The 26,917-nt window shown below is 41.0% G+C and overlaps 2 protein-coding genes across 2 annotated transcripts in view; both read right to left on the bottom strand.

Moving 5' to 3' along the window:
* On the bottom strand, positions 1-22,810 carry rps6kc1 (ribosomal protein S6 kinase polypeptide 1). Its single transcript, XM_035678708.1, has 16 exons — positions 22,639-22,810; positions 21,562-21,597; positions 20,396-20,516; positions 19,887-20,002; positions 19,709-19,802; positions 19,551-19,604; positions 19,009-19,431; positions 17,982-18,106; positions 17,509-17,607; positions 15,436-15,483; positions 14,680-14,812; positions 11,289-12,947; positions 10,038-10,127; positions 4,696-4,778; positions 2,955-3,050; positions 1-1,734 (listed from the first exon to the last, which is right to left on the bottom strand). The coding sequence occupies exons 1-16, from the start codon at positions 22,738-22,740 to the stop codon at positions 1,636-1,638; spliced, it is 3,378 nt and encodes a 1,125-aa protein (XP_035534601.1). The 5' UTR covers positions 22,741-22,810; the 3' UTR covers positions 1-1,635.
* A 613-nt stretch (positions 22,811-23,423) lies between these two features.
* The window catches only part of moxd1l (monooxygenase, DBH-like 1, like), a 5,771-nt gene continuing 2,277 nt past the window's right edge, over positions 23,424-26,917 (bottom strand). Inside the window, exons 4-13 of the mRNA XM_035678527.1 lie at positions 26,743-26,823; positions 26,347-26,502; positions 26,117-26,219; positions 25,613-25,785; positions 25,429-25,517; positions 25,247-25,343; positions 25,082-25,141; positions 24,472-24,593; positions 24,287-24,390; positions 23,424-23,662 (exon numbers count right to left, since the gene is read on the bottom strand). Coding sequence (XP_035534420.1) covers positions 23,517-23,662; positions 24,287-24,390; positions 24,472-24,593; positions 25,082-25,141; positions 25,247-25,343; positions 25,429-25,517; positions 25,613-25,785; positions 26,117-26,219; positions 26,347-26,502; positions 26,743-26,823 — 1,131 coding nt within the window. The 3' untranslated portion in view covers positions 23,424-23,516. The remainder of the gene's footprint in view (positions 23,663-24,286; positions 24,391-24,471; positions 24,594-25,081; positions 25,142-25,246; positions 25,344-25,428; positions 25,518-25,612; positions 25,786-26,116; positions 26,220-26,346; positions 26,503-26,742; positions 26,824-26,917) is intronic.

The following is a 26,917-nucleotide window of genomic DNA, read 5'->3' as shown; positions in this document are numbered from 1 at the left end:
TTGTGGATGTACTGATCCAGGTATGTTTATTGTTATCCAGAGTGCGCTGACAGACCAGTACAGACATACAGCACAGACGAGTGAGCATTCAATAGAAAACGGAAAAAAATCTGATCTCACTGTGATGTTTGTATGATAAAAATGGTTAATAGGTGGTATATGAACCTGGTCATTTACAGTATCTGTCAGTTAACATGTATTAATCCGCAGTGCAGTGGAGTACAAGAGTGATTCTCTGTATATTGTTATAGAAAGGTGTTAAGATGCGTTCGATATATGCTTCAATAATTCTCAAAAGTATCATCTGATTATACAAGAAGTGATGTAATGTACCGATGGAAATGTTTACGACATAATTCTGCAATTATTGATATAAAATAAGCATCATGAACGGTGTGGCAAGTTAGCAGAACAAACACAATCAAATAAAAAGGATTTGATTGACGAGGCAGTAAGTGATTGACAAGTTGGACATAATCAAGGCTTCCGGACCTGGGTGTACCGTTCACTCAACACAACAACCTTTAAAAAGGTATATTTACAAGACACACATTATTTATTGTTTGATAGAGTTTTCATTGTATTAAATATATTACATAAATCATATTCCTACATGCAGACAATGCAGTGTTGTACAGTGCAGTGTTTCCTCTGAAATTCATAAAAACAACTAGAATCTGTAAAAGGGCTGGTTTCAAATGTGTGGTTCAAGCCTCATCATTCTTTATTCTCTTTTTCTACAGTGAATGAAATACACTCTTTCCACACAAGGAGAAGGCTTATGCTGTGTGTTAAACCGGCCCTTTTTCCAGCTATAATCTATTCAAATCTTAATATAGCTAAATTCTTCACTTAACAACAAAACCTCTAGCTCAAAATATTTTGTTCATTCACCTTGCATAGTGTCCATCTCTGTTACTGTACGTGGGCTGGTTGGCAGTAAAAAGGGGTTGGCAAAACAAAGGTTTGACAGTGTTGTAGGAAATGAGATAACATATCTGTTTCTAGATCAGAGCAACACAACCCCCGCATCAACTAAAAAGCTCAACCTGTCTCACTCACAGCTAATCTCAGTGGGCTCCGTGAGGAATGATATAAGTGTTATAGGTGGCAACAAAGAGTGTATTGCACAAGGGTCTTTAAAAAAGGTGACTTAAGTCTGTCAGTTTCAACAGGAAGCATGCAGTACTTAATGAATGCAGTGAAAACACAAAAATGTCACCTCTCGCTCTCAGTCGTGTCATTTTGGCTTACAGCTACGGTATGAGGAGTGAAAAAGCAACAATGTCATAGTGGATCATCACTCAGTACCAGCGCCTACTGAATAAATTATTGCACCACACATGTTGTTAAGTGTTCCCTGCACCAAAAAGGTTACACAGTAAACCCTCTATGAGATAAAGAAATATGCAAATTTACAAGGAAGGTAATACTGCTTCTCGGCAATTTCCGTACAAAAAACAGTACATGGGGACTGGATGGCCGGACATAAACTGGGAGATGTGCACAGAAATGCATTATCTGTATTTACTGTATATCTATTCATGTATTCAGGCTGAATGGAGTCATTCAGAACAACCAGTTTTCCCATCATGTAACTCTTCGTTTCCGCAGTCCCACAATGCACAGCGGCTATTACGGCCAGTCCACCCGGGCGAAGAAAGGGTGGGATTTGATATCATCAACGCCTCCCACACCTGCCCCCAGTCTCTCCATTGGATTGTACTGGAGCAACTGCACATGAGGACAAGATGGAGATCAAAAGAGACATATTTTTAATCCAACAAGAAAAAAAATTTAATATTTTATATATATAAAATATATATATATATGTGTGTGTGTGTGTATGACATTGTCACTGCAGCATTCTTTGCTAGTGAGCTAAAGTGTATACACACATTTACAGTAGAGAAAGACAAAAGCACTAAAATGACACTTTATGACTACAGTTATTGCATACCAAAGCTACAACATAGCATTAACATACACACAGGTTAAACTGAGTGTAACTGAAACGCAGTCATTGTCTGCAGGTCCTCCTCTCACAGCACAACTACACTGGATTCATGGCAGACTGGTGCCACATTAGGCAGAGACAAATCCATGCAAACCATATTAATATACATTTAAAGATTACCAGTGTTGAGGATTTGCAATTAGCTTTATGATACAAGCATGATGCAAGCTCTGTTATTAAGGGTATGTGCGCTATGTGTAGGATGTTTGCTTATCTGTTATAATCTGTCAGAAAAATAGATAAATTCCCAAACATTTAAAGTAGTTACAGTGAGGTCTGGTTTTGTATCATCTTAGAAGATAGGAGCTCACTGCTGTCTTTGTTGGACTTCCCAGAAATCATCTATCTGAAAATGTTTCCAGTCTTGGGATGTCTTTTACTCGAAGGTGGAAAACACCCTTTAGTTGCGACTGTTGAGCCACTGTAGCAGGTCATGCTAACCCAGTTCTTCTACTGTATTCATTTCAAACAAACCACTATTGTTGCTCTTGGAAATTACTTATTGTGCATCTTTTCCTCTGGGAAACGCCTGCCAAAAACTGTGTATTTTAAAGTCACATATACACCTTTTTATAAACTCTGTCCTGAGTTTAATTACTATTGTATTTACAAACCAGTGAGAGATAGTTGTAACTTTGATTTATAAAAAAAATACAACAGATTATTACTTTAATATCGTCATGGATAATGCAATGAGGGAGTGGTTCCCACCAAACCCCATTTACAAAAAGCAGAGAATTGTATTTGAGAAGAGAGAAATGTTCATGTTTTTTCAGTGTGCACTTTGAAGTGCATGTGACTTTTGCATGAAGTACAGAATTACAAACAAATCTTCTCAATGTGGGGAAATATATTTGAGTGGGCCACTCTGTTAAATTTTGTATATAAAAATCAAAATATCAACATACAAGTTACCAGCAGCACACTAGACTCTCACCTTCTCCAGCAGAGATCTGGCCTCCTCTGAAACAGACTCTGGGATGTTGAGAGCGGTGTGGCGACCAATTCCAGCTGGATGGCACCGCAGCAGAGACTGAACAGAGGGAAGGAGGCGTGGAAAGAATAGATAACTATCAATCAAAACAAAGAAAAACCCGACGGACGGAGAGCTGAAGGGACAGATACACTGACACCCGCACAGCCTAGGTCAATGTGAGAACATCACGACTGGACAAATAGGAGGAGACCAAAGAGCCAAAGCACCTGAAACAACACTGATCACACTAACTACAACAAGGTAGTGATTCTACTACTGTTGCTCTTTCTTGGAAGTTGTGTGTGTGTCACAGAAAGAGTGACATGTTTATACATTACACATCATTTATACAGAGCAACTTTACTGGAAGGGCCAACAGTTAAGCAGCAGTAAATATAAATCATTTTGATTTGTTTTTAGAGTCAAATCTGACCGGTCAAACTGTCAATGAGAAGGAATTGTGAAAATGAAATAAAATAAAAATAATCTCAGAAGTGAGAGAAAGGGTGCAAAAGACCTGTAAGTGCTTTTATAACCACAGCACGTAGCCGTATTGTTAAAATAATTGTCAATAATGACCGTAATCACTGCATGTTGCACATCTTTCAGTGCATGTACACCTACAAATTGAAAATATTAGAACAGAACATGTGCAGTAAGAGAAAGCTGTAAGGATGTTTGTGTTGGGAGGAGGGGGGGCTGTGTGTTTTCTCCATCAGTTAGGTCGGTTCTCTCTCTCTCTCTCTCTCCTGATAACGTGCTGCAGGAGTTCTGGCTGGGTTCCTAGTCGCAGTCAAGACTGCTCCAGGCAAGATCTTATCCTGCAAGGATCAAGAGACACTATGTGCTCCTGTGTGTGTGTGTATCATTGCCAGGTCTGTACCCAGACATAATCATCAAAGGAGACATCTGTGTGACTGACTTTTTTTTCCCAGGTAAGTGGGTGTGTATTGTTCAACATAATAGCACTAACCTAACACCCAGACTAATGCTGGGCCATTGATGGGAACCACTGATAGCTGATATGAAAATATGCCCATTGGCAATCAGTTAGATTTTATTCAAATTTAATAGACAATAAAAAAAATTGAAGGGACGCTCTGCACCTGCACTGGGGGTCATGTGGGTGCTACTGTGTGTGTATTTGTCCTTCAAGAGAGCAGCAAGTTATAATTAGCATGTGTGCATGTATAGCATATCTGTTGTCTTCCAAAACAAAAAGGCTCTTCCCATCCTCCCTAGCCTGTCTTAAAAGATCGTCCCTCAGACAGCCCTGATCCTGGACCAACCGAGCTCCAGCACCTTGAGAGCCGCCCTGGTCTTCACCTTTCACGCCGACCTCGGATCGGTGCGCTCAAAGCCCAGCGCTGCTCCAGGAGCCAGCAAAGAGGCCCAGGGAGAGCTGACCCCCTGGCCCAGCAGATGGAGCTCAGGCTGGGGGAGAAAGTCACACCGACACCCCTGGCACTCCCCGAGAACCAGAATAAGAGACGGCAGCCAAGACGCACCTCACACATATACACACACACACACAGCAAAACAACTAACTCCACCTACTCAAACACATACAGACACACGCGCAGAATCACACACAACCTGGCACGACCATAAAGAGTGTGAGAGAGTTGAAAGCCAAGACACCTACAGACATCCCACAACACCTTAGCAACAAAGATAACATTTTTTGTACTTTTTGACTCACCATGCCTGTCAGGAGCTCAAACAGGATGGCACCCAAACTCCACCAATCGCATGCTGCCGTCTCCTCACTGATACCTCCTACCTCTGAAACGAGAGCAAAACAGAGGGAAAGAGATTGACTTAATCAATAAATGAACAAGCAGAGAAATATCTTATGTGTTGGGCGAAGCATAATCAACTGTGAAATCAAATGTGTAGAATTAATTTTTTTTTTTTTTTTTTTACTGATCTTAAGCCTGGAAGCTAAATGCACAAGACCTATTACATGATTACATCATATAAGGTATCTTGGTTTTAAACCCTTTAACATTAAACACAGTTTCAGACTGACATCTTGGATTACTTAATGTTTCATTGAATTGACACAATCAATTCAAAATGAGCACAAAAACATGGACACAGTCACACACAGACCTTTTATGAGACACAAACAAGTGTGTGTCTCATAAAAGGGTGATTTGCATAATAAAAAAGCAGTTAAATTGAGGAAACCGTCTGCTGCAACTTCACACCATCTGCATGACCTGACCTCAAACACAAACACACACTCACGCAACACACACACACACCAAGAAATGTAAAGCAGGAACAACTGAGAACAAATAGTATAACATTTTTGTTCAGTTTTCTTCACCCGCACACTATTCATTTTTTTAGCTCCTGAAAATAATCTACACCACAGATTATTGATGAATCTGTTTATTATTTTCATTGTTTGGTCTGTGAAATGTCGAGAAATACTGGCAAATTAGTAAATTTCTTAAAGCCCCAAGTAGTTTGTCAAAACAGCAAAGACAAGCAGCAATTTATTTTTAGTTTGAAAGACCATAACACACTTAATTGATCAGAAAATGTATTAATTGTTGCAGTCTTACAACATACACTGACACCAAACTACACACAAGTAAAGTCTACGAAGGCCTCAAGGTGAACATTTCATCCAAAGTCTGTCCACTTTCAATCTAGCTCCACGTTGTGCCAGATCCTGATCCACAACCAGTCTGAGGGCCAGCTTGATGCAGGGCTGTTGGGACTCGCAGTGTGTGTTTAAGTAAGACACAGAAATCAAGAGTGATGCTCATTTGCTAAAGTCAAAAGTGTATTTGTGAGAGAGAGTGTGTGCGTGTGTGTTAGCTCCACTGGGTACCAGATGGTCTCTTGTGCCGCTCAGCTTCCCTCTGCTCTCTCCAGAGGGCCGGGACCCAGGGTCACTGCTGTGTGTGCCCAGAGACCAGGCTCCTCAGCTGGGGAAGCATAAGAGACAAAGACCCCTCATCTCCTGGAGGCTGCCGGGAACTCCAGGGGCCTGTGCGGCTCTCTTGCAGCAGAGGTTAGAGAGGGCTATGATACGACTTGCACGTTTCGTATACACACGCACACACACAGTCAACTGAGCAACCAGTCTTCAGGGCTCCCCAGGACTACTGTTTTGACAGCCAAGGAGAGAAGATCGTCATTGAACGGACTAGTGATACCTGCGTAGTTATGAGCTGGAGGGGAAATACTGGACACACACACCCGCACACGTCTCAGAGCAAGGTCGATGTCATCACAATGGATTAATGTCTAAGGAGCTGCAGGGAGAGTACAGTGGAGCTGGCTACACTTACCGCTCTGTCAGAGCGAGGCAGGGAGAAAGGGAGATAGAGAGAAAGAGGATGGGAAGGGAGAATTAACTGCATCCACAGGCCATGGGTTATTCAAACCCCACTGTTTCACTGTGTGATGTGCAGATTTTTTTTATTTAACAATACCTTCAATAACCAGTTTCTTGAACAACACATGAAAAAACTTGTCACATGAATTCGAAGAAAACAAGCATACTGAGAAGTTCAGATACAACAATACAGTGTGTTCACCTTGTGGCCTCTTCTTCTTCCCTTTCCCCTCAACAATGAAGTTCCCTCCTGCTTTGTATCTTAATCACAATCTCCTCTCTCCTGGGGGCCATAAGGAACTTTTCTCTTCTCCTCTTAGACTGACTTCCCTAAAAACTTAACCGACATTCATTGTTGAAAGAGGAAGTAAAGTGTACGCAGGTAGGAAGTAAGGAGGGATTGGTGTGTGATGTTCCAAGACTGTGTGTGTGTGTGTCTTATGACTTGGGGAGTTCTCAGTTGAAATGATGCCAACTGTTGCTAAAACCAAATAAGTTATATATTTAAAAACAAACCTAAAGCAAACCTATGACTCATCTTTACTATGGGTATAGGGGAGAAATATCAAAATCATAAAGCAGAAGTACTTTCAGGGCATAATTTCTTAATTGACAAGCCTTTTAAAACAATGAGATGACAGCTCTTTGTCAAAAGGGGAACTAAACTTTATCTTCCATTAGATCATGCAGTGGTTGAGCAGGTACAAGGAAAAATAAAAAAACAAAACAAACAATGAAAGCAAACAGAGAGTCTGATGATGGAGTCTTCCGTAACTGACTTGTTACCTCAGAGGGGAAGAATATTTAATTTCCCTTTTCTTGGACATTGAAGACAATTGGTTTTGGTCTGGCTTCCCTCTAAGCAGAACAATAAACAATTGCCATTTCTGCTCAAATTAGGTTGCATCACACTGTCACTCAACAGCTTGTTTTTTTCCCTTATTAGAGAACAAAACATAAGCCACCAGATGTTTATGTATAATGATAAAATGGTGAGAAAGTAAATAAGCAGAAGTGCAGAATAAATAGATTAATACCCTGCCACAGTATTTTCCAAGTCCACTCCCGTGTTATTTGGGTGTGAATGCGTGCGTTTTCAAAACATGTTTCCCTCCTTCTTACACACACACACACACACGCACATACGGTCACAGCAGGCCCCCTGCTAGCTTTCTGGCAAACAGTCATAAATCTGTCATCAGGAATGAAGCCATCGCTAGAGCTGACCCTGTCTGGATAAACAGCAATACATAACAAGGGCAGGAGAGACACACACTCACTAACCTCTGCGTTAAGAGTGTGTGTGTGTGTGTGTGTGTGTGTGTGTGTGTGTGTGTTCACAAGCACATACATCTATAGATACATTCATGTACCAAATGTAGCGTTTGCAGTAAATACAAGCAAGCAAAATAGATGACAGTCATTGCTTTGTGATATGTGCATACCCGGATTTACAACAATATCAAAGAATTATTGACATAAGTGACACACAAGAAAAAGAGAAAAAGTTTCCAGTGGTTGAGTAGGAAAGTCAACGAATGTGGAAGTGGTACTATCGCTCAACAACAGCATAACACACCCCCTGCTGGCTGCTAATATGTATTACAATCATTGATCCACATGGGATCAACAGTCGTTTAACTAACGAGACCTTTCACACCTGGGCTGAGGTCAGTGCAGTTCCTGGCTTTTATCCCCAACAGTTAACGTCTTTTACCGGGCATATTTGGCTGTAAAATCTTTTTCATTATTTGTTGGAGCTGAATGTAAACACCGGCCAAATGTGATACAAAGAGCACCAACCTAATTATTTTCATTGTGCTACTGATAACGTGCAACTTTTACATAAAGCCAGGTTTGTGATTTTATTGCCTCCTCCAGCTCCTCTCATTAACCACAAAAAGTGTCCAACATTATCTGTCTTTAAAACCAAACTACATCTACATTTTACAGAGCTGAAAGCACAGATTCATTTATGGATGTATTCAATTACATTTTTCAAGTCAATGTTAATCAACCATTTGTCAACCAAGACAAGAGTAGCTTGCAGTTTTTCAAGTCAGAATATGTGTTTAATTTTCCCAGTTTTATTTCATTTTTAAAATAAATGCTTTCCAGTGTTTTGACTGCTGGCCAGGCAAAATATTACTTTTGTGGACAGCAGTAAAAAAAAAAATCTATAATTTATTTGATGATGAAAATAATCATTGGTCGCAGCCCTAAACTTTATTTGAATGATTCAAAACTGGCTTAACATTGCTGTAATAAATAACTGTAAGTTAAGTACATTTTGACAAAATCTACCTAAATCTACCCTTTTTTTTAAAAAGTGAATACCTAATTTATTTTAAATAAGTGTGTTCAGCATATTATGTGTTACCTTTCAGACCTACCATCCACACTCTTAGACTCATATTAACAAGAAAATTACATTATTACATAATGACTTAAGTGGCAAACATGTCTCGGTTTAGCACATTTTTCATAATGTAGCTTAAACTCCTGCTGCTCAGCTCATGCTGAGCTTCACTCCTGTGTCTTTAGGTCATCTCCTGCTGGCCACTATATGCCTCTATGTGCTTCTATTTCCATTAGTAGGCTTTTAAACAAGCTGTTGCTAAGGGAATAAAAATGCACACTTTGGATATTAGATAGAGCATTTGTTGCTTTCAGATTTATTACAACAGTGGCATACTGTATGTTCTAGTCACAAGGAGGATTTAAATCTGAAGTGACCTTCCTGGCTTGAGAGAGAGGATGAATATGAGTGATAATATAAGTGCGTGGGAGAGTGAATGGGTGTGAGGGTCATTGTGTACGTCTCAGAGTGCGTCCAGTGTTTTCAGGTAACAGTTATCTATGCTGCATATTTAAGAAAGATGCAATTAAACACATAACACATAATGTACCCAACAGCCCATGTGCAAAGTGTCAAACCATGTGCTTAAAGCAGCAACATATTAAAAAACATATCTGCCTATAGATTTCAAATGCATGTGCATGTATACACACACAATCAATCACCCCCGCACACACAGAAGTGCTAAGTAGGGACATGGTGCTGTAGTCTAGCAGCAGTTTGTTTTAGGCAGCTTGTAAACAGCATGCCAGAGCTGCCACAAACCTGCTGGGGGCAACACATGGGCTATGGCACTACTGGCTCTACTACTGGCTACTGTTGCACAACAGCACACTCTACAGGACAATGAGAGAACTACAACAAAATCCAGCTTGTCAAAACAGTGACTGCAAGAATAAAAAATAGAAGATATTTTTAATTTATTCCCAAGATATGTACCACTTTAAGTGTAAATTATAAAGTAAAGTAACACTGCTATGATAATTACTATTTGTATCCTTTAGATGTGGTTTAGAATGGGAAAAGCACCTTTGCACATGTATTTATCAAAGAGTCTAGAAGAATCAGTGTTCACCTGTTTCTATTGTCGAGAGTGGTTTGAGTTTACACTTGGATTATTCATGCTTTGTTATGAATGAGGGTTTTGTGACCATGGGAAAGTGGCCTACTTATGGCCCTGCATGCCTGCATAGAATTAACCCCACATAAACCTCCCAACTGACACGTTAACACACAAATAGAAACAAAGTTCCTAATTTAAAAGAATAGAATGAGACAATAAGAGAAATCGGAAAAAGTGTATGAAGCATGCATATGTATGTCTCACCTGGTGCACAGTACATATTGGCAATGGCCTCTTTGTCACAGGACTCCTCCACGTCACTCCAGCTACAAAAGTAGGTAAGTCGAACATGACCTAAGGAGAAGGGAAGAGACGTTCAGCTCAAAGTCTAAGTGTGAAATATTCACCTCGTGCTCTGCCTCTCGTCAACCCCACACAGTCAAGTGTCACTCCGACTCGCTACTTTTCAAACTGTTTACTCACCTTTAGAGCACTTCCTTCCTCCATTCCTTTCTGCCTCTCTACATCCCTCCGCGAGCTTTTCAAGCACACAGCCCCTGCGATTACTCCTGTTTAGCGGCTACCCGTTAACGCTATCATTAGAACTAATGGTGTCATTAGGTAGCCGTGGCCATTAGCCTGGGCTAGCCAGACTGATGCACCACACTACGCCGTTGATGGGCCCTTTAGAACAATAATTACCACCAGGGAGACGAAAACAGCCACTCAGCTAATTAGACGCTTGTTGATAACGAGGTGGAGAGAGATGATTGTAGGACGACAAAAGAAGAAGTTGAGGGGCAATCTGTGACCTCCTGGTAAAACAACACTTTCGCCTTCATTTTAGTAAATAGATTACATCATGGTTGGACTGACATAGACCATCAGTCAAATACTATCTGCTCTAAGAAATAAATAAGCAGACTTCATACAAGTCATTGTTTTTTGGCTGGATAAAGCAAGCAAAATATGTGACATTCACAGCTTCAGAGGGATGTGACGTTATACTCGCTGTTAAAGAAATATGAGCAGCACCATGAGCCGATAGGATTTTAATTAGGTCTTTATTGAACTATTTATGTCTAAAGTTCTTGTGGTGAAACTCTAAATAGGCCACCTAATAGTCTGTAAGCAGAAGCCTCTGTTGAATGCAAGAATTGTCCAATTCATGTTTCTTGGAGGTTTAGAGCCATCAGAAAATTTACTTTTACTTCCCTGGTTTCTTGTTTTGGTGCATGATCTCTATTCAATAATCACTGTCGAGACACTGTTGTAAAAGGAATCTAAATGGCTTGTGATCTCCACCATGAAGTGACAGGAATGATGTGTTAGAGAGTAACAGAAAGCAGATGTTTCATGTTTGATGAGACTCACAGCTGTATCTTGCATCTCTTTCTAAACTTTCTGTAACTAAATTATATTGTAATATTTTTTTGTGATCTTACAGAACAAAACTTCATTAAATGTTTTCACAAGAATTCTACAGCATAAATGTGTTAATAATGGTGGTCTAACCTTGGTGGTCAACCAGGATGTTGTTGGGGTTTAGATCTCGACAGATGACGCCCTCTTGATGCAGAGAATCCAGTGCTGTCACCATCTCTGCGGCCCAGCATTGTACAAACTCCTCCGGGATACGAGCTTGGGATGCTGCCAGCGACAGCTCGTCCAGCTCTGCAAACAGCCGTGATACTTCTTTATCAAATTCACTGCCACCTGTATTACTAATAACTCTTGATGATTCACCATCAAGACCTAATAAACTCTCAACCACTGCACGGGCCTCAGTCCCGTTTGTGGCTGGGTTAGAGCCCGTGCTGGTGCCACTCGGGTCTGAAACCAAGTCTGTATTTACTCTTGTACTGGCCTCTTGTTTCTCATTAAGTGAGTCAGTAACTGGAAAGTCAAGGGGAAGGTCATTATTTTGGCATGCAGGATGAACCACCATTTTATCAGAGTCCTCGTGCTCAAACGCCAAGCTGCAGTCATCCCACAGTGAGTTGAAGGGAGAGGAAGACGCAACACTGGTGTCACAAGTTGCAGAGGCTGTACACAAAGATGAAAGCTCCTGCTCCAGTGGCTGCTCCTCCCCTTCCTCAGGCTGGCTGTGAAGCTGTAAAACATCAGGCTGGATGAACTTCTGAGGTGAGGCTGTGGCCTCGAGGCCCAGACACACTCCCGAAGTCTCAAAATCCTCCTGTAAAGAGTCTACAGCCCCACTGGTTGCAGGCAGGTTGACCAAAAGGTCTGGTGGGTGACCCTCATCCTCAACTACTGCCTCTTTAAACGAGATGACTGGCACCGACTCGTTTGAGCCTTTATCGCTACAGTCCAACCCCCAAAGCTCCGAGCTGTGGCCCTTGACCTCCTGAGCCAGCTCTGGAAGATCTTCAGTGACATCCGAGCCCAAGTCAGATGTAGAAAAAACGGGGACTGGCTTAAAAGAGGGGCGCTGCTCTCCTAAGTCGAGACAGGTCACCTCGCTTGCACTGTCTTTGCTGTCAATACGGAAAAACTCCATTGGTGTGTGTTTGGACTGATCCAAAGACAGAGGCACAGCAGGGGAGGGCAAAGGACTGAAGACTTCACTGTGGTCTTGTCCCTCACCACGGTATTGCTCATTGTCAAGGGTGTGGCCACTTTTGTCAGACGACTCAGTGAAAAAGCCAAGTTCCTGAGAGCTGATGGGTGAAGAGAGGCTGTCGTTGCTAAGCAGTGAGCGACTACGAGAGGAAGTGGTGGTCGTCGCAATGGGCACTTCCAGTGACAGCATTTCCTGTTCGCTCTTCTCTTCCTCCTCTTCTAGTGCATCTGGTTCTACTTTATCTTGTTCATACTCATTGCAAAGTGTCAAATAACTGTTGGTGCACTCTTCCTCAGAGGTGGCTCCGGAGTCTGACTGGGCCCCAATTTGTTCGATAAGCCTCAGAGGGAGAACACTTTTCTGAGGAGACGTGATGAGGGTCTTCCCTTCCTTCAGCAGCCCTGAAATAGAATCAGAACAAGCAACCGGCCCAGAACCAGAACTGGCTGACCCTACATCCAGCTGTGGTACAGCATGTTGTGGAGAGTGCACAGCCGCTGTGTGGCTCTTCTGGATGAAAGGGATGTCAAAGCTCTCCTCTGGGCTGGTATTACGAAGATACTTTCCAATGTGAGACCACAGCTTCCCGCCTAAAGACGAAGGAAACATGGCGTTAAAGACAAAGAAAAAAGGAGGGTGTATCTAATACAGCAGTAAGCAGAGGTATTAAGAGGCTGAATGAGGAATTAGAAACAAAGCTGTGCAATTTCTGGATAATCACAGCATATTTCCACTGCAGGAATTCTTCCAGGAATGTTTCTTGGAACTCAGCAACTTTACCTGTGTTTTAACCAGAGGGACTTTTGATCTAAATTTAGTACCTAGGCCATTGTTCCAAAAAGTTCCTGCTCCGGGGGTAGCAGCTCTGAAAGTTGCTGACCGTTCGAACAGAAGTCTCTGTTTGCTACAATTTGCGTACACCATTCATTCACACAGTAAGCAAGCACTCGGTGCCAGTAGTATCCACATAGGGATAGGGATGGTTTGCTGAATTAAACAAACAAATGTATGTAGTAGACCACTCTTAAAGCTCTTTCAATGCAGTTATGTACTACAGCCGAATCGGGGCCAAATTAGCTCACTATGAGGCCCTGTTTGGCGGGAAACATACACACACATTCCTCCAAACCATTTTAACCAGAAGGCAACCAGTACTTTTAGGCTGGCTAAGGTTAGTTTGTGATTATTTGATTCCCCACAAATTAGTATTATCACATTCATATGTAAGTAGAGATCAACCTTTCTGTCCATGAAAACACTGCATCTAAAACAAAAATTGCCTTTCTGCTGCTAGCTGACCTAAAATTCACAGTTCTTTAGATGTGGAAATGCAAAAAGGAAAAAAAAAGCCTTTTAAGTTTTGACTTTGGCTTCTGGGGCTCCTTAGTTACTGGGACTATTTGGAAAAGGGGTAATTAGTTTCCACTTAGGAATGAGTAACCAAGGCAAACAAAACTGTAACGATTGAACCCAATTAAGCTAAATGGGGTTGGGGTGTGTGTGTTTTAAGTTCCTGGTGTAATGTTAGCATTTTCACTTCTCTCTGTCTTACACACACACACACAAATAGATAGATACACAGCTGTAGTGTGAGCAATTGGAAGCCAGCATCTGTTGTGTGTGATGAGAATGGATAGGGAGTTCACAGTGATGATAATGATAGCGGGGCAGCTCGATGGCTTAGAAAGTAAAACCATCCACATGTTGTTTTGTCCAATGTCACTTAGGTCACTGCCTCCCTCCGTCTGCCTGTCTTTCCTCACTCAACCCATCAGCTGCTAACAGCATACTATAGAAGCATAAGAAGCAACCCCGGATTTTCTGAATCACAGAGCTGGGATGTAACCGTGGTGAAACTTTGTCCTTTTCTGGCGTTTGATTAGCTTTATTAGATCATGTAGAACAGCCCCATATGATATTCAATACTGTCCACTAATATTAGCGCAGGGTGGTTATAGAGTGCGCCAGATTGAATAGGTTACAGGGCATTAAAAAATATGGCTGTATTTCATTGTACGCACTCACCCACGCACATGAGCTACACACACATCCTAGAGTGAGTGGGATGTAAGGAGGCCCAGGTGTTGGCATAGCTAATGAAGCATGGCGCCACCTGGTATTCAGAATAATGACCTGTGACACACACCCATCTCTATCAAACATCTGTCTGGAACAAGGGCAGAGAGAGAGGGGTGGGAGATGAGAGGAAGAGGGATCAGGCGAAGGAAGGGAGAAGGCAGTTGGAAGTAAAGGAGACAAAAGAAGGAAGATACAAATGATGAGTATGAGATGTGTGTGTGTGTGTGTGTGTGTGTGTCTTACCTTCCGCATACTGCAGCAAAAGAAAAACAGTGTCTTCAGAAACGATGAACTTCCTCAGCTGCACCATGTGGGGTACAGAGTGAGGCATGATTGTTCTCTTAGTCCGCCCACAGTCACTGCTCTTCCTCAGACCCTGCAAAAAGAAAGAGGAGGAGGAGGAGGAGGATTAGAATTAAAGGTGAAATAAGCAAGCAAAAAAGAACTTGCATTTAAGGACGTGAGGAGAAAAGAAAAATGAACCCAAATTAAAAGGGCATAAGAGGAGGAAAAGGAAGGTGAGGCTTTTAGTTTGTGTAGAATAAGTGGAAAAAATAAAAAAAATAAACGAGGAAGGCAGTGTGGCAAAGGAGAAACCTCCCATTAAAGAGGTGCCAGCTATGCCCCATGGCAACCCAAAGTCACTGGATTCATCAAGCCACATACAGCGCGTGACTTTAACAGAGTCACACAAATCTATCAGCGCTACACGTAAAGTTCACATTGCTGCGAGTGTGTGTAGGTATGCGTGTGTGTGTGTGTAGGTATGCGTGTGTGTGTGTGTAGTCATCTGTTCCTGTGCTGTGCGATGGCATCTGGCACACGTCTCACACCTGAGAGCAGAGGAGCTGACAGGGACAGGCCCATTAGAATCAATTACACCGGTCACACACAGGGGCTTCTGGCACACTTCACACTTACACTTACAGTCAGGACAACGAGGATGCGGGGAGCGCACACACACACACACACACACACACACACACACATTACACTTACTTTCAGGATGAACGTCTCTTGTGTTCTCTTGTCCATGACCAAAAGAACCTGTGATGGAAGAGTGCCATTAATTGCCAGGTATGAACAGACATACACAGTCTAAGATGATGTAGTGGTTATGTCCTCCAAAGCAGTGTTTTTCAATGACTGGGTCAGGGCACACATGAGGGTCACTGCAAGATAAATGTAGATCCCTAAATTATACCAGAAAAATTGGCAATAACACATTGGCTCCTGCTGTGTTGACCAAACCAAGTCCCAGTCACCTAACAATGACTAAAAGGAATCTATTAGATGTCAGTAGTAGGACTGCAACTAAGAAGTATTTTCATATTATTATTTTTAAAAAGCAATATTACCTAAAAATAAAAACAAAGAACAGTGTAAAAGTGTATAAAAACACATTTTTATAAACACTCGTATATAGAGATGACTCAGTTGGTTCATTAATCAGTTAGTTGATTGACAGCAATTTTTGATAATCTCATCATTAGTAGTAATTTATCAATCTATTTTCTCTAATAAGATTTTCAGCTTTTCCCTTTTGTAACATGACTGTAAATTGAGAATCATTAGAATTTGGAAGCATTGGTTTAAACAATCAATCTGAAAAAATCACCATGACCATTACGATGACCATTTTTCACTATTTTTGGTCATTTCACAGACTTCACAATAGGAAAAATAGCTGACAGATTAATCATTATTGAAAATAATCTTTAGTTGCTGCCCCAAAATGGACATATAAGCACTCTGCCAGCCCAATGGCTGGTCATTCCCATTAATGTTCATACATCACAGGCACAAATTGCTATCTGGTAGAGCTACATTTTTTAATTTTGGAGCATGTTTTCTTTGGTAAATGTCACTACTCAGCCACACAATGTTTCATAGCAGACAGTCATTTCTATCAGTGGCTTCTCTAAATCCCTACTCATCTCTAAGCTGCTACCATCTCTCTTTTCACTTTCCTTCACTTTCTGGCTCCGGCTCTTCCTAATATCTTTATTTTTTCCCTCTTTTTCTGACATCTCCATTGCTCTTCTGCTCCCTCACCGTCTCAGGGGAGAGCTTGAGCATATGTGTGTTAGGCGGTCTGTGTTTATGCGTGGTGGAGTGCGTGCGTATGTTTTCTGGGTGCATTCTCTCCATGTGACCCTGGCGGGGACCAAACAGGTGCAGGCTAAATGGATATGAATGGAGCTGTGAGTAAACAGAGTGGCAGTGCTAGCCAGGGCGCTAATATAATTAAGACACAAACATCAGGGAAGGGGGGAGGTGGAGAAGAGGGGCAGAGGGAGGGGGGCAGTAGGGTGAGGAGCTCTCTCCATCTGTCCCCTCTGTCCCCATTAAAAGTGAAAGGAGGAAGGAGGAGGAGGAGAAAGAGGAGAGGAATGCCAGGGCCATTTCAGGATAGAGTAGGTGCCGCTTATGGTGTTTTTTTTGCTGTGTGTCTGATTTGTTTCTGACATATCGTGGATTTTGCGTGCACCTCTGTAGAGTAACACATGTTGGTATTGTGTCAACATTTTCCTTGGGGTTTTGTGTGTGTGGAGGACGAGCATCATTGATTCAATGTTGTGTGCCGCTCTCTGAGCTGCTTGCCAAGTCATTTCATGGCTGAGTGGTGAAGTTGCTTCGCGGGCAGCTGGTTGAGAGGACCAGCAACCTAAACTGACCTTGTGGTAGTCATAACTGACGCTAAACATACACACACTCAGTCCTTACCATAGCATCCAGTAAATCTATTACATTTTATTGCCTCAGATAAAGAAAGGACAGAAGGAGAAATTTGAAGATGCATACTCCATTTGCCTTGGCTGGGGCAATTAATAAATAAACGAGTGTCTGCCCGACCTGAGTGTGATTATTTTGTTAGGACCACGATAATTGTTTCATTTTCACCCTAAAAATGCTCCTCTACCATATTTACTATAATATTCAAGGAGAGTCTGTTTGTGTCTTTTACTCACTCTCGCCATATAAAAAAAGGCACATTATTGATTGTGATTATAAATGAAACAATATTAGAGTAAATCAAAATGTGGTTGCAAGTTGCAACAGTAAACTGACCTTATCTATGACGCCCAACACCCTGTAAGCTCTCAGCTCCTCGAATGGACTCTGCTGGCCTCCTCTGCTGGTGGACGGGCAGCACTGTGCCCCCAAAGCCTTGGATAAAAAGCACATTTCGTAGTGATGATTTAATGATGTATACATTTATTATTAGAATACGGTTACATTTATTAGGTATCGTGACCTCTTGCAACATGTGACCCAAGTAATAAGTAAAAAAAGAGTCAAAGTTGGTGTCAGTCAAAAAGATTCAGCTGTAATTCCATCATTTTTGACAATGTGAATTCTAAAAATATAGGTTTAACATTTTTTACCACAGACTTGCTGTGATGTTTTCATCTGTAACAAACCTGAAAGCACTCTGATACACTGCTTCAAGTGGTTTAAGGACCAGGGTGGATGCATCCATATGAGGCAAATTAGCATAATATAACACCGACAGCATACGGGCCAATTTCCCTCCCACTCACCACTGTCTGTGTTGACCCTTGACCCATGTTGCTTCTCAGATGCTGACTGGATATCTGTTCTGCACGCATCAGATACTCTGCAGTCTTCTTCTTCACTGCCTCTCGCCGCGTGGGACTGGGCTCACCTGAAAAGTGAGATCCATAATTATTCTTTATGAAGCAGTTTTTATAAGTGCAGTGTTCAAAGTTTCTGTACCACCATTTTATTTACTGACAAAACAGCATGTTAGAACAGTGACAAGCTAATAAAGCACTAAGTAAAAGTGGTTGTGAGAAGTAGAAGTGGGTTTTGTTTTGGCACCTCCACAATAAGGTGCAAGGTCAGAGTCATTGGTCACTCCCTACATCTCTGCCGCCACCCACCTGCTAGTGTGACCAATGGAGGGCAGATTATTAGGAATGATGGTGTGCATAAATGTGCATTCCATTTATTTTTTACCCTCATATTTTCTCTATTAGCAAATCTTACTGCTCCTCCCCCAGACTACATATGGCCATGAAACGTTTCTCCACTTTGTACAGACTATGAAGGATTAGTTATAAATATGCCCAAATTTCTCACTGACTGCCGAGTTTGATTTCACATTTGCAAATATCTAAATAAACCTGAGTTTCAGTTTCACACTTCTCTCCTTTGGTCTCTCACTCAATCTCCTGTTTCTGGTTTAGACACATTCTTCATTAAAGGTGTATCTCCTGTAAAATGCTGAGCTAACCAGGGAATCAGATTACTTTTGCAGTTGAATTAACTTACTGATTTAACCGTAAATTAAAAACCTTTCCTCAAGCTCTGGTCATCAATAAAAGAAATGAAGTTGTGTAAATGCTGCACATGTACAGTGAAGTAATTTTTTTTTAAACGCAGCACAAAGATATGAAAATATCTTTGTATATGATTTTGTCAAAACTAAATCTGCCCTTGAATAACTGTCCCTTCTTTCTTTCACTTCGGGTAACCAGAGGAAAGAATGTATCAATTGGCTGCCTGACCTCACAGAAAAGTGACCCAGCTCTCTCCCAAACTGACCTTGCACTCCTTGCAGCAGCAGGTCCACTCCGCTGCGATAGCAGGAGAAAGCTGCCTGGAAGTCCTGCTCTTTCTCCTTCTGTACAGCCAAACAGATGAGCTCACTGGCTCTGTCTAGGTAGTCTGACTTCACGTCCTTAGAGTTGCCACTACCGCCTTTCTTCAGACTACCGGGAAAGAGTGACGTTCGGCCTGGCCAGCTGACCTCTGGGTTAGGGGCTGAGGAGGCAGGGAGTGGGGCAGGAGATGGGCTGCGGCGATCGTGCAGGGAGGGCAAGCGAGGGCTGCAGCTGCTGCTAATGTTGGTGGCTCCCCCCTGTGGCTGGTTTGGGGAGGTGCGACCTGAGGCCATGCCATCATCCAGCCCAGCCAAAGAGTCTGTATCCACAGCCAAGGAGGTCAGGTCGCTGTCACTGGAAGGGCCTGGGACGAAAACAATGCTAGGGTTAATATAGATAAAGTATTAGATAAAGACACAAAACTAAAATCTAAATTAGCTCTAATGTAGGTGGGTGCTATTTTGATGCTTAAATCAACTTTACCTCCATACTCAGATGTGATAGTCAAATCATCTGCACCACTGATGTCTCTTTGAACTGAAAAAACATGTGCACACATCTGTGAGCAAGTGTGAACTAACAGTCATTGTAAATCATGAGGAAGAATGATTGTGAGGAAGAGTTATCGTGTGTAACCCTACCGTCAGAGCTGCAGTCTGATAAACTGTCTGCCAAGAAGTCAGAAAAGGGTTCAGCTGGTCCAATGAGCTCCGAGCCGTCGTGGACCTCACCTCCCTTGAAAAGAATTAGAAACACTGCAGTTTGTCGTCTCTGAGGGAGTATGTTTGTGTTCCTGCGTGTGTGTGTGTGTTGGGGTACCTTGAAGAAATCTTGGATGTGCTGACTGCTATAGAGAGTAGGGATATTAGCGGAGAACTGTAACAGATCCTCAGAGCACTGCCTTCTTTCCTCGATTACTGAGTCGTCAAAACGGCCTGCACATGCATACATGGATAGAAAGACACACACGCACACATATAGCCTTTAAGTGATCATGGCAAGAAGGAGTAATGGTTACTGACTGAGTCATAACACTAAGCTGCCTCAAGGGGGCAGAGTTCTCACTAAGGTCCAGCATTTATTATCTTGTACTACAGCAAAGTCACTACAGCAGTTTTTCTGTGGTCACTTTAGAGAAGATCGCTAACACTAACAACCACATGTTAAGGTAACAGAGGACCAAAACAATCAAAGAGGAAAAGGTGGATTTACACATGTAGGTCTAATGCAAGCATTAAAAAAAAAGGACTAGCATTTGGTCTCTTTACCTTTATCAGGACTTAAATTAAATGTTTGACAGAGGGGAATCAAGCGGATTAGTTCCTTACCGAAGACTTTGGCCCTCGCAAAGGGAGGAAACAGCTCTGACTGGCTACATACATTCTTGTGCAGCTGCCAGAGGTTTTGATGAAGTTTTCGGAAATCACTGTATCTCTTCCAGACTGTTATCTACAGAGAGAGAGAGAGAGAGAGGGTGGATGAAGAGATACATTTTTGCCTTTAAAAATGTGTGGAGCTTCAAGAAATGGATCATATAAAGTTTGTTCACCACTGCTTGGGTTCATTATGTCTTGTTAAAGTCAATAAAATATTTACAACTTTACAGAACTCCATAGCCTGAAAGACAGAGACTGAGTCAAACTCATAGGACGAGTGAAATTCCTCATCTCAAGCTATTTTGTGCAATGAAACAGCAGCCAAACCATTCATACACAAACTGGATGCAGTCATTCCTCCCTCACTCAGTGGGATAAAGCAAAACAAAATGGCCTAATGTTGAGATGAAAGTCCTGTTTGCTAAAATCTTGGCCAGTCTGCTGCTGTGAGAAACACCACTCCCAAACAGGAGCACTGCTCAATAATGGAGGTTTGTGTGTTGACGGGCAAACCTCTTTCACTGTCTCTTAGAAACCCATGCAGTAATTGACATCATGCCTGCTGCATTAGCACTGGTTCCAGGCTTGACTGCATTCCTCAGCGTGTGTCAAATGTAAGACAACATGCATAGGCGTTTTTACGGCATTCTCATAGATACATTGTGTGAGAGGGGAATAGTCAAATGTTTGGAAAAACTTGTTGTTTTGTTAGTTGTTTTGAGCACAGATGTGAGAGGCTGTGGACAATGCAGGCGTAATGCAGAAGCCTAATTCTTGGCTTTTTAAATGAATTATTTCCCCCTTGAAATGTCTGGCCAGAAAAATGAAGCTTTGCTTTCTAATATTGTGTAAGGAGATTAATAAGAAACGTAGAGCCACACAGAACTCACACAGCCTCTGACCACAGATTTACTTGTGTAACTTTCAATTTGTTGTTGCTGAGATAACCAATATCTTATATTATTTACAAAGTAGCAGCATTATATACCCAGTAGCAGTCCTTATCTTCCAACCCTGCAGGGAAAATGTCCTTCAAACTCTCGCCTTTCAAGGAATTCATTCGTCTGCCATTGCTTTGCACACTCACAAAGTCACAATATAAAAATAATGGCTCTTACCTCTTGGACATCCTCTGGGTTCTTCCTGGAGATTATCTGTGTGTGGAAGCGGGAGAAGAGAACTCAAGGCTTTAGAGTCTCCATGTGAGCGATTTCTATCTACAAAGATGTCAGAGCTGGTCTCTTGTGAGAGTGGCACAAGCATGAGCAGGCACACAGCCCTGAGCGTGACAATGAGTGCATTATACGGCGAATGACGGAGGTCTTGAGAGTAAGAACGAGACATCACCAACATTCATAACAAGCAGGATGACAGGCGGGCAGAGACAAAGAAACTCAGCCTGTTCTTGTCCTAACTGATCCAACTGGGAGTCTACCCATGTATTTGTAAAATCCCAGCACATACTGGATTCACTTCATCATCAAAGGACTCACTTCCCTATACCAGCTTGATCTGTGAGTTGCTGCATATTATTAATGGGGACAGGGAGCCATGCTCACAAATGAAAGCAAATGAGAGTATGACAGCACCTCAGTCTGTGAGACAGACACACGATGTTTAAGCTATTGTCATGTGACTTCTTAACTTGCTTTGACATTTTGCAATCCCAGCTTCAATAGACTTGACTATCAATAGTTGGGACAATAATTAATAAATAAAAAAACCGTTACATCAAAGCACATCTCTGGGGAACTAGACTCAAAATAGAATGCCAATATGAATCAGCTTTCTAGTTACTGGACAGATTTAAGATGCAGCTCCTTAAGGCTCGTTGTAACGCTGCATAGACCACTAACTAAGCTCCATAGTTAGCTATCTAGCTGTTAACACTGGTCAACAAAGCGTTCAGGGCTGGCTAATATGGCTAATGTAAGTTAGCTACTAGATAATTCCCTATTGGAACAAAAAAAAACAAACAAACATATTTTAAAATATAGCGTTACGCAAGTCTGAGTGTGTCTGTCAGCTGCATATTTGGTGTTCACAAAAGCTGTTACCATTGCCAGCCAATGCTCAAGAGGTTAAAGTAACGTTACTTGTGTTTGCATCATATTAGCTTGGTTAGCACAGCTGAAGCTACACAGCTAGCTAGCTAACAACACACAGCATTAGCCTTGATGTCAGAGTCCACTTACCCTTGCGGTGACTTTGTACACAGTATAGCCTTTCTGGTGCTTTTTAGGATCTGTGACAGTATAAAAACGAGCAAGTTCTCCTCTGTCCCGCTGCGATATCATTCTGATAGTGACAACATTGCCAAAGCTACCAGCCGGCTAGCCGCTCACATTCATCCCCTGACAGCACAGTGACAGGCAGGCAAATAAGTTAGAGCTCCCTCTTGAGGAAACTACCTGCTACTGCCACTTGCATCCACTTTTTCTAGATTGTAATAACACCAGTTTTCTATATTATTTGGGATATATTTTTTTTTATTGAGTGATTATTACATTATTGCCTCTTTTATATAACTCATAAACATATAAAATAAGCAATTATTGCTAACAGTGCATATAATGAACATAACACAAACTGAGAAAAGTGCATATGTGTAAGTGCTATATATTCTAATACATAATCATAACATGAATAGACTGAATGAGAAATATATGAAATAAAGTAGAGTTGGAATAATGTACGTATTACTGTACGTACGTTTACTAATAAAGTAAGTGCATTGGTATTAAGTACATATTTGATCATATATGGTGAAATAAAACTACTATAAAACTGTATAAATGGAGAATGAAGTTTACTGACATGTCTCCAGGCACATATAGCCAAAGCATTTTGTGCTTTTATAAAACAGAGATTAAAGTAAGAAAGGAATTTACATCTAAATATCATAATCAATATGAAAGTTGCTGAATAATATGACACCCGATTTGTGATTATCAATTAATAGCAAAGAGAAAAAGATATGCTATATGAATATGGTATACAAACAATAGAGATTCAACTGTGCCTCCCTTTATCAAGATTGCACTGGTTTTGATCCATTGTTCACACAGCCACGTTACATTATTGCAATCCAGAGGAGGAAAAGCATGATTCCAGCTGGGTTCACAATCCAAGAAGTGCAGAGTCGGCTTGACGCATTGACATTCTTACAAGTGACAGTCGGTGTCTTCAACATCTCCCTGATTATGCCATTTTCATTAACTGAGTATTTGTTCTGTGAAAAAGAAAAGATTATATGATATAAAAATTACTCCTTTTTATAATATTGCAAAAAACAAGCAATATCAAAAATTGCATTGCTGTCAGTGACTTAGTAACTTAAATACCACATTTGTATAGGAAGATGGGTAAAGACTTTGTCCATAATCAATAAATACATACAACTCTCTAAACTGTATGAGACACAAATTAGTGACACATGCAGATCAGTCCAAAGTTAATGATAGAAAATAAACTGCATGCATCATTAAAATGATAAAGAAATAGACAAAATAATGCTTTACATAATCACACAGGAACAGAACAGAATAAATCGGAACAAGAGGAAGCATTGAGAGGACTTCAAAAGACCCCCAACAACTTATGAACAATGACCTGTATTAGACCAGTTGCTAATACAGGAGGTAATTTAAGTTAAATAGTTGAAACACAGTAAGTCTAAAGTTGGAAGGGAAAGCACCAGTTGACAGAAATATTTAAACTTTTGGGGGTATAGCTGTGACAGACAGAGGAATCCACAATATTTAAAAAAATAAAATTCATCCAAAATATATGAATTTCTCAATTAGATAGGAGGTAGAAAATAAAAGACACAATCAAATAAACTTACATTGTCATCAGTGATTAACTGAATTTGTGGTAAAGTCTTTAACAAACTCTCATACTCCACAATTTCATCAGGGTCTAAAGTTGTGGTCTCCTCAGACATCCTGTTAGAAATGAGAAAATAGCTGTTTCAAAAGATACATCAGCATGAAAGAAATGTGTGTATGTACCACATCGGGTCTTACTGGTAGCTTGCATCGATGAACGGATGCGTTGTATCTGGGTGGCTGATGCATGTGTCGATATCGATTGCAGGATAGTAGAGTATGAAGGCCAGGCACATCTCATCAGTAGTTGCCAACCCCATCTGAAGGAGGAAAACGTGAAACACGGCAGCTATTAAAGACATGAGATTCTCTTTATACATGCAGAGTGTATGATACTATGGGAATATGCTCTAATATTGTTGTATTATGAGTTGTATTCTATTGACCAGTAGTTGTATGTTTCTCTTAAGACACTAAATGATAGTGTTCATGTTAATGTGCCTACCTCCATTAGGTTTATAGTTCAAATTGTGTGTTTTGTTATATGTGTTTTAACGTTTGTGTGTATGTTGTTTGGAATAATGATATATTGCTGCTGTATATATGGCTCCCTTGAAAAAGAGATTTTATACATTCAGTGGGACATAATAATAAAAAAAATAAAAGATTCCACATAGATTGACCAATACATATTACATCATGTTTCATCAAAAGTCTTCCTATTACTTGTGTTTCCTCTTTATGTTTTTATGGGACAGCACTGATTTCATTTGGAGCCCATTTTATGTGTCATACAGTATTTACCAACCTTAGTGACTTTGCTGCGACTGGTAGTGCTGTAGGTGCACTCCACTGCAATCTCATCACCCTGTAATTGGAGACAAGTAATGTGGCATCAAAAGAGTTTTTTAACTTACTAAAAAAACTGACTATTATGGGCATAACATATGAACATGGGACAATAGGGACTTACTGGCTTAATGGTCTTGATGTTTCCCAAACTGTAGCTCTGCTGCAACTCAAAGTTGTAATTTTCATCCAAGCCCAAGAAGTCGATCTGCTTTCCATTTCTACGAGGACAGAGAGGAAATATAAAATAAGAGTAACACTATGTTTACAAGGAAACAATATAACAATCACTCCTGTCTTTCTTACCTGTAGTGACCAACTCTGACTTTCCTTCCAGCCAAATGAGTGTGCATCAGCACAGCAAACACTTCAAGTTCAGGAAAAGGATTCACAAGCTAGGAGTGAAAGTAAAGACTATCAGGGACACAGTCACAAACATTCTCCATTAACCACTGCTGCAGTTTGAAATCCATACTGAACCACTACAGACCTTATAAAACATAGTGGTATTACACACGCCGTAGGTGCGGAATTGAGGGGCTTTTGGAGGGATGTTGTAATCCAAATTGCCAAATTGCAGCACACCTGTGGTCATGATGCCTACATCATGCTGTCGGAGTTGGTCTGCATAGTACAGTCTCAGTCCTGAGCTGTCTGTCCTACCTAGACAGAGCGAGACAGACGTTTAAAAATGTTGCACAGAATAAAGAAAAGGAGGCATATGCTCCAGCACTTTGTTTATGCAGTATTTAACACTGTTTTGTATGAGTGTATAGTACTGTGTGTTATTGTCCAGAAAGCAGCCAAAGCATGACTTCTTCTTCAAAGCAACTTCTTTTAAAGAGAAATTCCACCAATTTTACATATTAAAGTGAATTTACTGATCCTAGGTCCATAATGTATTTTGTGACCTTTAAGCAAGCTCTGTCAAATCTGGGAAAATTACCCTAGTGTTACAAACTGTGTATGGCGCTCACAATAATTGTCCATTTACCTGAATGGTTGTTTGGATTATTGTAGTGGATTTCCAGCCTGTAGAACCTATCATTGTCATCACCTCCGAAAGGAATACCCGCATTTTCTGGAAGCTCAAATGCCTGAGGTTTCAGAGATAAACTGTAGGTCAACTTGCACAAGCACAACACTGACATGGATATACACAGAAAAAGACAGTCAACAAAATGAAATAAATAATACATAGATGGACACTTAATTCTCTCTCACCCCTCCTCCTATTCCCCATACAGCCACCACCCCGAAGCAGGAATCCCCTATGTTGCCCATGTAGCACTGATTGTCGTATGGTTCCGTCACATAGGAGGGGCAGCGGTACAGCAGGATGTGATGAACGATGTCGAGGTTCTCAATCGCTGGTTCAATCTGAGGTAAAGTAAGGAGAGGTTTGGTACAGAAGGTTTCAAGAACAATGAATGAAAAACAAATAAATATGAAAATCATGTGTGTGTTATTATGTTAATGCATTTTAAACCCTGAACCCAAAACCTGACAGTAGCATATGGGATGTAAATAAAACATTTGATGTAAGGAATGACATTATATAGCTGATTTTGGTAAAGTGGCTGAAGAGTGATGATGGTAATGTGAAGAAAGGATGATTACCCGATATACATGACGTTTTGTACTGGCTGGAAACTTCATGACCTTGCAGTGGTAGTAGGTGTTTTTGGAAGGGACAGTGATCTGTAAAAAAATATAAAATAATAATAATAATAATAATAATAATAATAATAATAATAATAATAAATAAATTAAATAAATAAATAAATGTAACAAT

Source organism: Morone saxatilis, unplaced genomic scaffold, assembly GCF_004916995.1.
Source record: "Morone saxatilis isolate NCDOM2014 unplaced genomic scaffold, NCSU_SB_2.0 Contig7, whole genome shotgun sequence".
Lineage (NCBI taxonomy): Eukaryota > Metazoa > Chordata > Actinopteri > Moronidae > Morone > Morone saxatilis.
This window is presented reverse-complemented; position numbering and strand designations above follow the sequence as displayed.

Coding starts and splice junctions, on each gene's coding strand:
- rps6kc1 (XM_035678708.1), bottom strand. CDS start 22,740: ATGATATCGCAGCGGGACAGAGGAGAACTTGCTCGTTTTTATACTGTC. Junction 19,605..19,708: donor ATCAGACTGCAGCTCTGACG/GTAGGGTTACAC, acceptor ATGTTTTTTCAG/TTCAAAGAGACATCAGTGGT. Junction 10,128..11,288: donor CATCCTGGTTGACCACCAAG/GTTAGACCACCA, acceptor CCTTCTCCTTAG/GTCATGTTCGACTTACCTAC.